The sequence below is a fragment of the Ailuropoda melanoleuca genome, chromosome 7 (assembly GCF_002007445.2).
Source record: "Ailuropoda melanoleuca isolate Jingjing chromosome 7, ASM200744v2, whole genome shotgun sequence".
NCBI lineage: Eukaryota > Metazoa > Chordata > Mammalia > Carnivora > Ursidae > Ailuropoda > Ailuropoda melanoleuca.
In genome coordinates this window covers 80,777,264-80,794,607 of record NC_048224.1, presented here as the reverse complement: position 1 = coordinate 80,794,607, position 17,344 = coordinate 80,777,264, and the positions used below count along the sequence as shown (strand labels likewise).

The window sequence follows — 17,344 nt, the reverse complement described above, 5'->3', positions numbered from 1 at the left end:
GGTGCTGCAAAGCTTCGGGAATTACGGAGGGGCGGAGCGGAAACCGTCTGTGAGCTGACGCACGCGCATTGGGCCGCCAGCGCCCCGCCTCCTTCTTCAGGTTTCCTCTCCTCCTCCACCACTCTTCCGGAAGTGCAGCCGCCCTCGCGCCCACCAGCGGCCACCCCCTGCGGCAGGCCCCGCCCCCTACCGGCTCCGCCCCCCAGCTCTCCGCCCCCTCCTCTGGTGGTGGCGCCGGCTTGCAGCCCGGGTCGTGGCGGTTTCGGTGCCCCAAGCCGGGAGCGCGGAGTCGTTCCCGGAGCGGCGGCCAGGCTATGATCGCGGGTCCCTGGAGTCCCGCTCCGGTCACCCAGAGTCCCTGTCTCAGCTTGTGCCCGTACCCGAGCGGTCTCCTCAGCCCGGCCCCGCGGCGCGGTTGGCGGCGGCGCCCCCGGCGCGCCCCCTCCTCCCGATGGCGGCGGAGGTCCAGCCCAAGCCGCTGACCCGCAAGCCCATCCTGCTGCAGCGGGTCGAGGGGTCCCAGGAGGTGGTGAATATGGCCGTGATCGTGCCCAAGGAGGAGGGCGTCATCAGCGTCTCGGAGGACAGGTACGGACCGCCGCCCCTCGGCCGCGAGGAGGGGCGGGACAGGCAGGCGGTCCCGGAGCCCGCGTCCCGGACTGTGCCTCCACGTCGGCGCAAGTGTAGACGTACTCCCCCAAGTTTTTATTATAATGCGCATCCTGTTGGTGCTGGTGTCCAGCTGCGTTCCGTCGCCGCTGTGTGGCTCTGGGAAGCGGAGACCAGACAGCGGCGTGCGCTCTGGCCTTGCCCCGAGCCGGTGGCGCAGGCCGGGCCAGGGTGGCCCTTGGACTAACGGTGCGCCGGTCACTGGACCTTGGTCCAGCCCTAAGGACGGGAGGGGAAGAAGGTGGGGCCGCCCAGCCCTGGAGGTGTGTGCGTGGGGAGGATGCTCCGAGAGCCTTTGCTAGATAACTGAGGATTTTTGAATACTCTGATACAGTTCTTAGGGCTCTAGACGGAAAGTAAATGCCACTCCCTTTTCCCAGACAGTTTCACCGAATCCACATCTCCTGTACCTCTTATACTGAATTCAATGAATGTTCCAAGTTGTGAAAAGAGTATAACTTTGGGCTTCTGCCCGTAAGGAGAGATGCCTTCTCTTCTTTACTCTTATTTCTTCGAGCTCAAGGGGAAGCGCCTAGAACTTGCAAGGGACCACTGCTGCAAATAGCTCTTGAGTTCCTTCCCTTAGCTTGCTTCCTTTCTTTTTGCTTAATTTTGCTTAATTTGCAGAAGTAGAGCCAGTTGTTCTGCCTTTAATAATTTCCCTTGTTTTTCAGACAATAGCATTTGCGCTTTAACTTAATTCATTTAATATGCACAAATTAAGCTGATGAAACTGATTACCATGGGAATGATGCATGAATATAGTAATTATGGTATTTATCTGGAATTATTGTTTTTTGATAATACCAACTAGCGTTCTAAAAAATGTAGCTCTATAGAGGTATATGACAAGGGGCTTTTACCTTAAAACAGTAGTTAGGTTTTCTTGATGTAAATTTAAATTATGCTGAGGTAGAGAATTTTTTTCTCTGTGACTGGTACAGTTGCAGGCAGGGGTAAAGCAGCAACGTGTTCATTACTGTCTTTATAGTCATTTCAGCACTTTGCATACAGTGTGGCCTCAAAAAAATTTGCCTGATAGTTCTATTCATATGATAGGTTCTTCAATATAACTAGGATGAGTATATTAACCACAAGTGCATGTCTACATCATACTCTCTACAAATGGCCAAAAAGTGCTTGATTAATTTCCTAGATCCAATGGGGAAAATTGTAAACATAGGCCAGTGGCAAGCAGTCTACAATGAACAGAAGAAATATGGTGCCAAAATGGAGTACATGGATTAAAAACCTTCTGAAATTCACAAAGTTTACGAGTGCTTAATTTTTTTTTTTTTTTTTTTGATAGAGGCAAAATTCTATTAAGGAGATCGCTTCTGGACCTAGAAATTTTTTTTTTACAGAATTGTTTCTAAAGGGATATACTGACGTCACTTTCCCAGTCTATAACTCCTGTAAATGAAACTGCTCAACCTAACTGCTGTAGGGAATTCATAAATAAGTTTGTTGAGTCAAATAAAAGGAGGAGTAAGGTAGTTAAGTTCCTTTAATATTAGTTTTGAAGCTGTTTGCTTTGGTAGATGGTTTGAGAGTAGAGGTTAGTCTTCAGGGTTTTGTTTTGTTTTTTTTAAGAGTTCAGAGGGATTTTAGAGGTTATTTGCTCTAACCGCTTCATTTCGTGAACCAGAAAATTTAGGCCAGAAAATTTACCTGCCCAAATCTCCTGATTCCCGTTTCAGTGTGTTTATCTGGAAGGAAAAAGCTTTAGTGGGATGCATTTCGAGGTGTTTGGAGAAGCTGAAGTAGCATATATGAAAGAAACCGAAAGATAAATTTCAATTGATTACAGGACAAAAGAAATGTGAAATTTAGGTGTATAGTAGCTTAATTTTCACTTTTCTAGTTTATAATGTAAATAATAGGAATTATTTTATTATAGATTTACTGTTAAATAAATAAGGCCCACTCATAAGTCCAGAATTATTCTTTACATATATTTTACTGATACTCAAATTGACAAATCTGTGTTTCCATACTCACAGGTGACAATACCTTTGTTATTTACAGCTCAGTTTTGATTATGGTTTTCATGAAAAGAGAATTGATGTGTATTCTTTCAAAATCCGCTGTCAGTGCCATTTGACATAATGCTAAAGATATGAAGATTGAATATTGATTTTCATCAAAACCTACAAAGCCATTTTCATTAACTGCTTCAACTAGAAACTAATAGTTTTCATTCCTGAACTCTAAGGTTAAATCACAAATAACGTCCTATCCTGTATGGCAGTGTCCCAGAAGTTCTTTGGAAACCTGGTTTCCCTTTTTGACCTCTATCTAACCTTAGAAAACACTTACCATTTCCTCTTTTAAACAGTATTATGGATACTTCTGGTCCATTCATCTTCTCCATAATTTCCCAAGGTGTTACGTGTGTCTTATTCCTTGTGGTATCTTTAGGGCCTAGCAAAGTACCTGACACATGGTGGGCCCCCAAACATTTGTTGTGTATCAGTGACTGGTATATTTTTGTTGTTATTCCTGAAAGCATCTTAACTATTGTAGGCATTTAGTTGATATTTGTTGAATGACTTTTATGATAACCTATTAAAGCCCTGTGTGGACAAATGTGCACTTGTGGGAGAAGGAGTGGACTGGGTGGTCTTCAGAGTGCCTTAAAACTTTGAAAGTCCATGCATTGCTTCATTCATTCCATCAACAAACATTTAAGTTTCTGTTGTGTTCTGAGCACTTAAGCATACTACATTGGTGAAATGGCAAGATCCTTTCAAGATACAATTTAGTGGGGGTGCGGAGCTTTTAGAAGATAATAAGACAAAACCACACCTCTAAGATTTAGTATTGAAAAGAGAATTTTTGGATGGGGAAGAATGGCCGGATTCCACAGCCCCATGTGTCCCGTACATTTTGTCTTCTTTGGGGGATTCTTTCACTTGGATTACCATTTTCATCCCACTGCTGCTGTCAGTAGTGGGTTGATAATATTCTAATCTTCAGGCCAAAGAGTCAATAAAAACCCTCACCCTCAGTTTATCTTAGCACAGTTAGGACAGCCTGGAACTTTACTGGATACCAAGGAAGAAAATACAAGGGAACATAAGAAATATAAAAATGTCTGATTTCAAAGTTTAGATTTCTGGTGCTATCATAACACAGAACTTGTTCGGGGAACTCCCTGGCCATTTCTGAGTCTATCTTTGCTTTGCATATAGCTGGATTCTGTCTCTAGGGGACATACCCGCCTTTGGTACTTTAGGTTCCTCATGTCCCAGCTGCCTTCAGGACTGTCTTTTCTGAGTGGATGCCTTCTTAACTTTCCTTGCTTAGGAGCTTCGTACCAGGCATCTTAGCTCACTTTTGGTTAACACTGATATCTAGTCTGCGGCTTCCAGAGGCTCCCTTGTCCAGTGACGGCCTCTTCTTCAGTGACGAAGGCCAGGAGAGACCTCTCTCCAGGTGGTACCCACCCTCATCTAGACGTTTACATTTATATGTTCTTTATATGCATATTTTAATACAAGTTAACAATCTCGGCATTCTTACAGACAGTTTTAGTAACTCTGGGTAGTTATTATTAGGCAGGTTAAAGGAAATTTTTCCTTCACCAGGAGGCTATACCTTTGCAGTGAGTAAAGCGGGGTCCAGTTTTATCTCAGTATAAGGAGATGTACTGAAGACAGGTACAAACAACATCTCCTCTGGGGTTACCAAAGAATCTCTTCTCGTGGTGGTTAGAGCAAAGGAGTGCTCCTACAGATGGCTCTTGCAGTGAAAAAGCGAGGGTAAAGGAAAGAGCATTGTAGGTAGAGGGAGAAAAGAAAACTCCCATTCATTGAGAAGCACTAGAATGGACTGGTTAAGAGTATAGATTCAGGAGCCAGTCAGCTTGAATTCAGAACTCAGCTCTGAGCGATTTGTGGAATCTGAAAAATTAGCATCTCCGGAGGAGTGACTATGAGTGAAACTTTCCAAAACCTCTGGGCACAAGAATTTGAAATTCTTTTCTGGATAAAAAGATCCAAGGCTGTGGTGGTGGGGTGTTGGGGAGGAGGCTGTGATGGGTGGATGGGGGAGGCACTGTTGGGGATGAGTATAATGGAGAAGGGAGTGTGGGAGAATGACAACCTTATATTCTAATTATATTCGTGACCAATTTATGCAGAATAGTGTTCCCTGTAATCCCTAAGGGCAGACAGAACACCCCCCCACACACCCCGCCCCCCCCCCCGTGATGGTAAAAGAGTCAGATTTTTATCTCTGGATGAGGAGATCTGGTCCCTAGTGGCTAGCACAAGGCAGTATATAGTCATTGAATGAATTATGCAGTGGTTGATCAATCACCAGTTTGGAATGAATCGGGCCTGAGGAGGTGGTGAGTTTCCTGGAGCAAATATAGAGCAAAGATAAATTTGAGTTGAGTCTGAGAGAAACTTAGTAGCCTGCTTTCAGCCAGGGTGACAGTACAGCAGAGTTGGGGTTAGGAAGGGATGGGGACAAGAGAGGGTTGGATTTTTTTTTTTTCCTAATCTCTAAGGTGTTTCTGTTCCTTTGTTTTTGTTTGTTTTTTAATTCTGAAGTACTCAATTCTAAGTGGTCATGACTACTTGACTATTTCTTGAAAAGAGATGTTAAAATTTCATTTCATTTTATAAATCCTTGTGCTCTTGGTTGATTTACCATTGGTTCTTATCATTGTGAAATTGCACTATCTCAGTTCTCTGGCTGAAACCATTGTTTCGCTAATACTTCGACCGTGGCTCAGTTCAGGTGAGTTCTTGGTAGTTTTATCCACCATGTATTTTATAACACTTGCATCAAAAAAATATTTTTGAAAATGCAAATCAGAGGTTTCCCACAGTGCAAGCATGGTTCTGAAAGTTGAGGGGTTCTTAAGAGTGATGATATGAGGTCGTTAAAGTGGACAAAATTAGAACCCATCTAAATGAATTTTTGAGTGTGTCATGTCTCTTTTTAATGGCATAAAATTAATAAACTTTCAGCTATGCACTTGAGACTCATTACTTGGTGGTAATAATTGCTGGTTTCAAGGTCCCAAAATGGGAATTTACCTCATGTGATTGTTGAAAATTAGACCTTGATGCTGAATTCAGAGCATGAGGCAGTCTTTATGCCAGCAAATCTGTCTGGAAACAGGTTGCCTCTATGTCTCTAAAGGTCAGAATACAGATTGACTTTTTAAGAAAAGATCACTATGGGAAAGCTTGTTTAAGGAGGCTTACTTGAGGAGGCTTAGCTCCCAGTGACCCCAGAGCTCCTGATGATTCCTAATTTCCTACTTAATGTATGCTCTTAAACCAGATCTGTCCAGGACCTCAAAGATCTTAATCGGGGTACATTCATCTGGATATTGCAGGACAATGGAAAATTCTGACCCTCCGAAAATGAATGATTCTTGGATTGTGAGATCCTGACCAACAATCTTTTTTTTTTTTTTTTTTAAGATTTTATTTATTTATTTGACAGAGAGAGAGACAGCCCCAAGAGAGGGAACACAAGCAGGGGGAGTGGGAGAGGAAGAAGCAGGCTCCCAGTAGAGGAGCCTGATGTGGGGCTCGATCCCAGAACGCCAGGATCACGCCCTGAGCCGAAGGCAGACGCTTAACGACTGAGCCACCCGGGTGCCCCGTGACCAACAATCTTATACCTCACGTGTTAAAACTAAACTTACTTTGAAAAAGAAAAATAGGTAAAAATCATAAGATGTTAGTAGCTGGATGAGGAGGCTTTAGAGGGCTGCTCTTTTCCAAGCAAACCAAATCAAAACTGTTAGAAAGAAAATCTACTTTTCCTTTTATAGCATCTTTCCCTGTCTCTGTTTTCATGCTGAATTTGGCTTTGAGAGGGAAATATTTTGTTTGTCCTCGAGAATCACTTGATATCATTAAAAAATTAACAGTTTTGGGGAAATTAAAACACAGTGGCATTTAGAAATCAATAAGCAAATTGTGATTTAAGATTATTTCAAGTAGTGAGCTGTTTATATCTGTAGCTGTAATGTAGATTATATACAATATATATTTACCTGAAAAGAAAATGGCCATCAAGCCAAGCTTTTCTTCTCAACTACAGTATCAGAATAGAAGGAATTCAAAAGGAGATAACACTTGTTTATTTTTATTTCAAGAGATCTTCCAAGGAGATGCTATAGTTAACCTGAAAAATTTCCTAACAGAAAAAATAACTTTGCTTGTGCAACTTCAAGCAGTCTCATTACTTTTTTTTTTTTTTTTAAAAGGGCAGGGGGCGTCCTCATCCAAATGTTGCATTTAGTCATCAGTAAAAATTAATTTAGGGGCACCTGGGTGGCTCAGTTGGTTAAGTGTCTGATTATTGATCTCAGCTCAGTCTTGACCTCAGGGTGGTGAGTTCAAGCTCCACTCTGGTCATGGAGCCTACTTAAAAAAAAAAAGAATTAGAAAAAATTAATTCAGAGGTGTAAGAAACTAGCAAATGAGACCAAAAAAGAAAACAAAGTCATCTGCTGGTCTCTTGGCAGGGTGTGCTGCTTTGTGCCCTCATGTGCCTTCAATTTAAAGATTCTTGGAGGAGAACTGGGCCTGGGAATCTGATCTCAGCTGTCTCCAGCGTTGACCTTGGGCACTTCCTGTGTCATTTCATCACTCCAAACCTCAGTTTCTCCGATCTGGCCAAGGAGCGTGTAGGGTTTCCTAACTGTGACTGACAGTGTGGCGTGCCCATGTTGTATGATTAGACAGGCGTAAACTGTCTGCAACCACATCACGCTCAAACCTTGAGCTGAGAGGTGTGCAGAGGGGAAAAAGTGGCATGTACTCAGCTCTAAAACGATGCTTTCCAGAGCCTTTGGAGGGCAGCACTTATTTCTTCCTGGAAGAAATATTAAAGAGGGGTTTGTTTTGTATTGGTGTCTAATACTCAGTTGAACTGGATTCACTACATTCCTACTTCTGGATGAATCCTTTAGTTTCAAATAACTGAACAGTTTAGCTCTGGGTGGTTTGCCGGTCCCTGTGGCAGGGACTGAGTGGTCTAGAGTAAAGCTTTTGACACTTTTTTGACCACATATCTTAGTAAGATATATTTAGCATTGCTACCCAAGACTCTCACACATACACATGTATATAACTGAAACCAAAGTCGTGTAAAATGGTATCCTTTACATGTGACGTGCGTGCGTCTGTTCTGATGTTGACTGTATGCTTGTTACCCATTCAAGTGATTTCATGAACCAGAGTGGGTTGAGAACAGCAGTTTGAAATACAGTGCTTTAGAGAAACTGTCCAAGGTTTGTACCCTCTTTCTCTCTGTGAGAGAAAGTTTTGGTTTTCTGGAAGATGGGAATGCAGTTCCACTCAGGGACCTTCACACCCCCTCTCCCCCCAGCCTGCCCTGCCTTTCTGAATTTCCACAGACTAGAGCACTGACCTCGTTTCCCTGGAAGCCTCCAAGTCAGGAGATGAGAGTCCTAAACCCTTCCAGCCCAGAGCCAGAGAGAGCTCAGAAGCACACCGGGAGACCAGGAGCGCAGAGGACTGAGCAGCTGTTTGAGTGGCTGCATTTTGGCTTCCTGTGATGTGTTCATTTACTACTGACTTTCAGGACTTGGAAATGGTGCTTCTCATCCAAATTATGAATGTCAGCTGCTCACCTCCCTGTGCTGGTCTTTTTAGCTTGTTACCTATAATGTGGAGCTATTTGGGGATTCTGTGCTTTTTCTAATTGTTGTTACTTTTTTTCCTTCATTTAGTTTTTTAAAGCAATCTCTAAACCCAACGTGGGGCTCAGTCTCACAACCCCGGGATCAAGAGCTGCATGCTGTACCGACCAAGCCAGCCAGGAACCCCTGTTATTGCCTTTTTTATCTTTTCCTCAATTTCGGAGGATCAATTTGTATTTTAAGTAGCCATAACAATCCCTCTGGAGAATGTTTGTATTTTAAATAAAGATAATATAACCATAATAAAAAATAATCACTCTAAACCTCATAACACAATGACTTGTAAATATAGAGTCTTCTCTGTATTTCCTTCTGGATGTTTTGCTAATGCAGCTTTCAAAAACAGGACTGTAATCACATACTTTTATTATTCTTACCCCCACTTAAAATTGTGCCACCAGCTACCTCATCTTTAGCCATCATTTTCAGTGGCTGTATATTTTTCTTTTCCTTCAGTTTGCACTTATATTTATGTAATGCTTGCACTGTATGTACTTGGCCCTTCATGAGCAAGACATCCTGCTCTCAAGGTGCTGATAATCTAAATGTTAGGGTGAAAACTGTTAGGCATATAAGTATTTTTTTTCCCCAGATTTTTGGATTATTTCTTTAGGAAAAATTAGAAGTTTGCCATATTGCTTTCCAAAATGTTTGTGCCGTTTTAGAATATTGATTTATAATATTAGAGTGTTAGTTATGCCACATCTGACCGGCCATGGGTATTATCATTTTAAAAATCTTCTTTATGATTTATGTGATAGTTTCATCTGTAAGAGTGGTATTACTCTGTCATTTTAGTCTGTCAGTGTGCCACATTCCAGACTCGCCCTGCGAAAGCCAGTGGTCAGGAGATGTGGGTGGCTGCTGGCCACGATGTTCTCCTTTGCCGGCTTCTTCCTCTTTCTGTTTGCCATGTTGTCCTGAAACGGTGTGTCTGTTGTCCCCACTGGTCTCTTGGCCCTTGCTTTGTTGATGTTTAATTTGTATGGTTTGGTTGGCTGGTGAATATTTTTTTTTTTAAAGATTTTATATATTTATTTGTTTTAGAGAGAGAGTGCAGGAGACAGCAGAGGGGGCGGGAGAGAGAAAGAGAGAGAGAGAGAGAGAGAGAGAGAGAGAGAGAATCTCAAGCAGACTCCCCATTGAGCATGGAGCCTGACATGGGTCTTAATCTCATGACCCTTAGATCATGACCCAGGCTGAAACCAAGAGTTGGACGCCCAACCGACTGAGCCACCCAGGCACCCCTGAATATTTTTTATTTACTTGTTTACTTGTTATTTTTCCTTTTGTGAATTGTCTGTTCAGTCCTTTGTCTGTTTCTTCATTGATGGCTCCTGGTTCTTCTGTAAAATTTCTTGCGCGTGTATTCCGTAGATATAGTAAGGATATTAACCTTTTGTCTATTGTATATCCAGATATATGCCTTATCCTCTGTTTATTTTTCACACAGAAAACATTTACTTTTTAATTGAACCATCTGTCCTTTCTTGCTAGTGAAGTTTCTTCTATCATTCCTAATTTTGGGAAGTAATTTTCTTTCCCCACGGAGTCATTGCATATGCATGTTTTGTTTATCCTGGTTATATAATTTGGTGAAAAAGTAACCTCTTGATTTGTTTGGAATGTATTTCGTTGGATGGTATACATTGAGGAGCGTAAGGATTTTTCTGAAATTTGCTATTGATTATTTCAGCATCATTTATTGAATGGTCCTTATGCTTTCTTTTGTATGTATTTGTGAAACTGCCTTTATCACAAAGTTAAATTGTCATAATCAACAGGGCCTACTATGGGCTTCTTTTAATACTGGTCCTACACTTCCAGTTATTGTAACTAATGAGTTGTTCTGGACGGCATCCCGTTATCTGTCTCCAGTAATAGCCTGTGTCTCTCTGGGCAGGTCGGTGAGTTAGTACGACAGGCATCATTTGGCTCCGGTGATTGGCCCTTTCCCAGACTTTAGGATTTCAGAGTTTCAGTTTCCACATCTGCAAATTGGGCATAATGAGTCCTCCTGGAATTGTTGGGAGGCTTAGATGAGCTGACATTCCTGCAGCACTTGGCTTTGTACTGGGAGCATAGATGGTGCTGAGTAAAGGGGAGTTGTATTTTTTATGATACCACCCATGCCTCTAAGTAGGTAAGCTTTTCCTGTTGCTATGGTTCCATTAAGGCTTGACTATTTTAGGAGTCACCTTGGATACACAAAGGCAGGGCTATTGAATTTTTGTTTGTGTGTGTGTTCCTATAGTTCCGAGCCCTTGTTTTTCTTCTCTAGATATAGAAGGGTAATGTTACTTTGATTTTTTTTACGGCCACTTCCTAGACTTGCGCCCCGAAAGCCAGTGGTCAGGGGATATATGTGGCTGCTGGCTGCTGTGTTCTCCTTCCCAGGCCTCTTCCTCTTTCCGTCTGTCATTGTCCTGAAATGGTGTGTCGGTTGTCCCTCCTGGTCTCTTGGAGGTCAAGGGCTGTAGCTTCCATGTATTCCATGGGGAATATTTTGAGATAGGGATGTATGTCTGTCTAACTGAGCTACTCCCCACCGGAAGCCTGGGCATTATAAGCCCACAGCTCGTGGGTGGAGTTCACTCTTAGGCAGATGTTGACCCTATGCAATGTTTCCGGAAGTTTGAATTAGTAGCCAAGTTTTAAAAATCTGAAATTTCACATTAAAGTCCAGATTGCTGGCCTGTCTTGACAGATGGGGAGATGTGGCTGTGCCAAGCCTCGAATTCCCCTCCTCTGGGCCCCTTGCTCAGCCCACTTCTGGCTAAGGTCATTTGGGCAAGGCCATGAGATGGACACCCCTGCTGCCCACCGGTGGGGAAACTATATACGAGATGCAGCTTTCCTGCCTTCCTCTAAATCTTTGCCTTGTGTGGAGCCAGTAGTTTGAGCTTTTTGAGTATTTAGAAGAAGTAGAGGAATTGGAAAGATACCCAGAAAGCCCATATTTCTAAAAACTTAGGTAGGGGTGGAAGGAGGAAGCACATACGTTAAATATTAAGACAGCTTTTATAAGCCAGTCTCATGTTATCCACAGTAAATATATAAAATAAAGGCATAGTATTGGTAAATTAGGTGGGGCATTTAGCCCCTCTTAGCCTCTCTCTAGAGGCTTTGTAACAGTGTTGGGGCCTGGGGCTCAAGTCGGGAAAGTTGGGTTTGATGCTTAGTGTTGCCATCTGCCAGTTGTATGATGACCTTTGCAGCTGTAAAATGGGAATTTAAAGTATACCCACCCTGTGAGATTATTCTGAGGGTTCAATGAAGCTATGCTCTAAAGGGCTGCATCTAGCCATTGCTACAGGAATGTCAGGGTTTGCCTCCCTTCCTGCACGCTGTTTTTCTAATGCTTTTTTTTTTTTTTTAAAGATGTTATTTATGAGAGCGACAGCGTGCATGAGCACAAACAGGTGCGGGGTGGGAGAGGCAGAGGGAGAAGCAGACTCCCCACTGAGCAGGGAGCCCAGTGTGGGGCTCGAACCCAGGACCCCAGGATCATGACGGGCCAAAGCCAGATGCCACCCAAGCATCCCTGAATTGATTTTTTCATAGTTTTGGATAATGTATGTGAAAATACTTCATATACTGTCAGGTCCTATACGGATGTTAAGGACTGTGGCTCTAGATACAAAACATGAATATATACTTTTTTTTTAATTTTAAGTTTTTATTTATTTGAGAGAGAGAGAGTGTGTGTGTGTGAGAGAGAGAGCAGGGGAAGGGACAGAGGGAGAGAGAATCCCAACCGGGAGACCGATGGAGGGCTCGCTCTCAGTCTTGGAGATCATGATCTGAGCTGAAGCCAAGAGTCCGATGCTTAACTGAAGGAGCCATCTAGGTGCCCCAAATGTATACTTTCTTGAATTAGAGAGTTTTGTGTTTTCTTTATTTTTGTTTTAAAAGTAGATGGATGTAATATTTTAAATACATTTAAATTCTAGTGTAAAAAACTGTAAAATTACAGTATTGCCTCCTACTCTTTTGTAGCTCTGGATTATTATTTTTCTGGAGTCAGTTACCTTCAGTAGAAGAGAGCCTCCCATGGTGTTAGAATTATAATAATCTGTTTTAGTGCTCATTGGTATTTCTGGCCCTTGGAAAATACTAGCTGTCTGATATGCTAGAGGTTGGTTTTGTTTGTGGGAGATGGGGTATTAGGAATGGCTAATTTATTCTGATTTTTGAATTTATATTTGAATGGCTTAATAAGTTCTCTTTATATTTCAGAGCTTACATTGTTAGACAGTTTTGAAGAATGCTTAATTTTTCTCTAGAAGGTAAAATTAGAGAGGCTAGTTATGCTTAAAAGTAGTTAGCTGAATTAGCATGCCGTTTGGATGGGTTAAATTGGTTTGGAATTTGGTTGCACTGTGGGAAGTTTCTGTGTATCATATGTAGACAGCATAGGTCTTTGAGCTTTATCTGAACAGAGTAGGAAAAAAGCTGAGGGAAAAAAGTTCACTCAGTCTGAAAAGGTTCACAGTAGTGCAGGGAGAGGAAGAGGCCCAGGCAAGGGGTCTTGAGGCTCCAGAGAGATGTGTGGGTTGGCTATAGGTACATATATGTGGGTTACGTGTGGGTTGTCCTTTTTCTCTGGTATGATCTTTACCCCACCCCTCTGGTTTTACTTTTTGTTTGTTTTCTTTTCAAAAATGCCTTGCCCCCACATGTGTATAGCCTCCCCCCATTATCAACATCACTTACGTAAAAATGTACCATTTTTACCAAGGATGAGCTATACTGACACATCATTATTATCCAAAGTCCATAGTTTACCAAGGATTCACTCTTGGTGTTGTGTATTCTGTGGACAAATTTATAGTGACATATCCATCATTATAATACCAAACAGTTTTTTCACTGCCCTAAATATCCTCTGTGTTCTGCCTCTTCATCCTATCTCCCGCCTCCCTCCAAGCACTGATCTTTTTATTGTCCGTAGTTTTGCTTTTTCCAGATTGACTTCTTTCATTTAGTAATATGCATGTAAGTGTCCTCCGAGTCTTCTCATGTCTCGATGGCTCATTCCTTTTTAGCACTGAATAATAGTCCATTGTCTGGATGTAGCACAATTTCTCCATTCACCAATTAAAGGACATCTTGGTCGCTTCCAAGCTTTGGCAGTTATCAGTACAACTGCTGTAAAGAACCCTGTGCAGGTTTTTGTGTGGACATGTTTTCACTTCCTTTGGGTCAGTACCAAGACGGAGTACAATTGGAGGTGAATCGTATGTTACAAGTATGTTTAGTTCTATGAGAAACTGCCAAATGTCTTCCAAAGTGGCCGCACCGTTTTGCGTTCCCTCCAGCAGTGAGTGAGAGTACCAGCTGCTCCACAGATCCTTACCAGCAGTTGATGGGGTTCGTGTTCTGGGTTTTGGCCATTCTCATGGACGTGCAGTGGTATCTCCTTGTTATTTTCATGTGCGTTTCCCTGAAAACATGAGGAGGTGGAGTATCTTTTCATATGCTTATTTGCCATCTGTAGATCTTCTTTGGTGAGGTGTTTCTTAAGGTCTTTTGGCCTTTTTTTTTTTTTTTTTTAACGTGAATGGTTTGCTTTCTTCTTCTTGAGTTTTAAAAGTTCTTTATATATTTTGGATAATAGTTCTTTTTTGATGTGCCTTTTGTAAATATTTTCTTCCTGTCTGTGGCTCGTCTTCTAATTCTCTTGATATTGTCATTCTTTGAGCAGAAATTTTAGGTTTAAAGAAGTACAGCTTATCAATTCTTGCTTTTTTTTTCCCGAAGATTTTATTTATTTATTTCAGAGAGAGCGTGCGCAAGCATGAGCGGGGAGGGGGGGACGGAGGGAGAAGCAGACTCTCCAGTGAGCAGGGAGCCCGACGTGGAGCTTGATCCAAGGACTCTGGGATCATGACCTGAGCTGACGACATACCCTTAACCAGCTGAGCCACCCAGGCGCCCTTATCAGTTATTTCTATCATGGATTGTGTCTTTGGTGTTGTACCTAAAAAGATGATCACCATGTCCGAGATCATCTAAAATTTTGTTTAGTTCGTCTTATGGGAGTTTGTAGTGTAAGTTGATGGTGGAGGCATTCATTTCAAAAGGCATCCATTTTGAATAAACATGTTTCCAGTTGTATGACACAGCTTCTAGTAAGACAGCCAGATAGGGAACTAGGCCATTCCCACACACGAAGGTCCTTGTTTCAGAAAGCTCTGGGTAACCTAGATAAGTGACTGCTTGAGAGACCCCACTTCCCCCTTTTAATGCCTTAATTCTTGCTCTCATGTTTTAATTTAGCCAATAAAGAGTGAACCCATGAAACCCTAGACACCACTCTTGGTGTAAAGGCAGAGCCCTGGGTCTGTTCTCTCTCTCTTTCTCTACCTGTGACCTTGCTCTGTGACCCTCTGGAGTGCTGCGTACTATCCAGAACTTGTGAATAATAACTCTTGTTCCTCAAAGTTCTGTAATGGTTTCTTGCTTAAATGCATTTTGCAGTTGCACTAAGAACCCAGGAGCTGGCCCAGCCATAACTAGGGGCTATAGTGGGGGAAGGGTCTGGAGCTCACTATGAGTGATAGGTGTGCTGCAGGCATTCCTAATGGAGCGTGCTACCATCAGGAGGCTCGGGACTGTCAGAACAGAGTTTTATAGTTTTGCATTTTATATTAAGGTCTATGATCCATTTAGAGTTAATTTTTGTAAAGGGTGTAAGGTCTCTCTAGATTCATTCTTTTGCATGTGGATGCCAGTCTTCCGAGCCCGTTTGTTGAAGAGACTATGTTTGCTCCATTGTATTGCTTTTGCTCCTTTGTCAAAGGTCAGTTGTGTTATTTATGGGGGGGGGGTTCCTGTGTCTGTGTTCTCCAATCAGTTACTTTGATCTGTTTGTCTGTTCTTTCACCCATACCACATTGTCTTCATTACTGTAGCTCTACAGTAAGTCCTGAAGTCTGGTAGCATTACTCCTCTAACTTTGTTCTTGTCTTTCAATACTGTGTTGGCTATTCTGGGTCCTTTGCTTCTCCTTACAAACTTTAGAATCAGTTTGTTAATATCCATAAAATAATTTGCTCGGATTTTGATTGGGATCGCATTGAAAATACACATCAAGTTGGGAAGAACTGATGACATCTTGACAGTATTGAATAAGGTGGAACATGTCATTTATATAGTTATTCTTTGATTTCATTCATCAGAATTTTGTAGTTTTCTTCATATAGATTCCTCATATAGATCTTATATGTATTTTGCTAGATTTATACCCAAGTATTTCATTTTTGGGAGTACTAGTATCAGTGGTACTGTATTTTCCATTTCAAATTCCACTTGTTCATTGCTGGTATATAATAAAGCAGTTGACCTTTGTATATTAACCTTGTATCCTGCTACCTTACTATACTACTCTACTCTTTAATAATTTAAAATTCTTAAATGAATCTTTAAGGGTTGCATACATCTGGAGGTATATATCAGTATCATTATTGAACCCAGAAGATCCATACACACTCTTAAGTTGTTGATTTGTTGATAAGTGAACAAAAGGTTAATTTATTTTTTAATTTTATTTTTTTTAGAGAGGGTGAATGAGTGGGGGGTGGGTAAGAGTAGAGGGAGAGGGAGAGAGAATAGCACGGAGCCCGATCGATGCAGGGCTCTAGCTTACAACCCTGAGATCATGACCTGAGCCAAAATCAAGAGTCAGACACTTACATATTGAGCCACCCAGGTGCCCCAAAAGGTTAATTTCTTGAGATTACTCTGAGTAGCTTCCAGTGGTCCATTGGAACCAGGATGGTCCTTTTGTATGTTTGACTATAATTGGCATTTTTATGTTTTGGCATAGGCCCTTTTTCATGTCTTACCACTAAATAATTACTGGGAAATTCCATTCTTGAGCCCGAAGGACTTGATTTGAGCTTGAAAACTTGAAACATTGGACAGTTTTTACATAGCATGATATTAAGTTTGTCCTTTTGAATATGTTGTCATAGTATTTTCAGGGCCCAGCATTGTTTATTTCTACTTTTACAAAACTTTTACCCAGAAAATTGGTCTCTTTGTTGCTTTTCTTGCCTAGTAGTCCATGCCCATATTATGTGGAAAAGTGAGGTTAAAGTTGGTGACAAATCCTGGATGGATTCGCAGAGAGATTGGGATCAAAATGGTGAAACATTTAGTTATTGGAAATGTAATTTAGCTGGGAGAGTTAATTTGAGAATTAAATAATTTGAGAATTAAATAATCATAGCACATAAGAACCAAGGTTTTTTAAAGTTGAAAAAGAAAAGGTTGCTTATTTGGTAGTTCATTTCCCATGGGGACTAATTAATCCATACCATCACTGAAGTTCTGAATATTTGAACAAAAAAATAGCGTGTAAAAACAGCTAGATACTAGCAGTTACATTTAAAAAATAATTAAACTTGTTTTTAAGGTGATAGTACATGCATGTGTGAAACTCAGAAGGCTATCCTGAGAAAAGTTAAGCTTTTTCCCACTTGTGGTTTTTATGATTTTGTGAAAGGAAAACTGATAGGATTTGCACATGCTCTGTCTGGTATGTGGAGTGATAGGGATCTCTCTGGGCATTTCTGCTTTCGCAGCGGTAAACTTCACTTGTAGAATTACCCTGGGGATTAACAGTACTTGCATGTGGCCTCCACAGCCTCCTCGTCCTCCTCCTGATCTCCTCCTGATAGCTGCATTCCCTCAGCACCCTCTTTGTGTGTTTTTTTTTTTTTTTAAAGATTTTATTTATTTATTTAACAGAGATAGAGACAGCCAGCAAGAGAGGGAACACAAGCAAGGGGAGTAGGAGAGGAAGAAGCAGGCTCATAGCGGAGGAGCCTGATGTGGGGCTCGATCCCATAACGCCGGGATCACGCCCTGAGCTGAAGGCAGACGCTGAACCGCTGTCCCACCCAGGCGCCCCTCTTTGTGTGTTTATATAAAAATACCTCCTTACGTGCATTACAATTATTAATTTAT

General features: G+C 41.8%; 1 protein-coding gene across 2 annotated transcripts in view; it reads left to right on the top strand.

The window, feature by feature from the left end:
- The first annotated feature begins 202 nt into the window (after positions 1-202).
- The window catches only part of WDFY2 (WD repeat and FYVE domain containing 2), a 171,775-nt gene continuing 154,633 nt past the window's right edge, over positions 203-17,344 (top strand). The window contains exon 1 of one of the 2 annotated variants that reach the window (XM_034665108.1): positions 203-588. In XM_034665108.1, coding sequence (XP_034520999.1) covers positions 452-588 — 137 coding nt within the window. In that variant the 5' untranslated portion in view covers positions 203-451. The remainder of the gene's footprint in view (positions 589-17,344) is intronic. The other variant, XM_019798005.2, reaches the window with a different exon arrangement.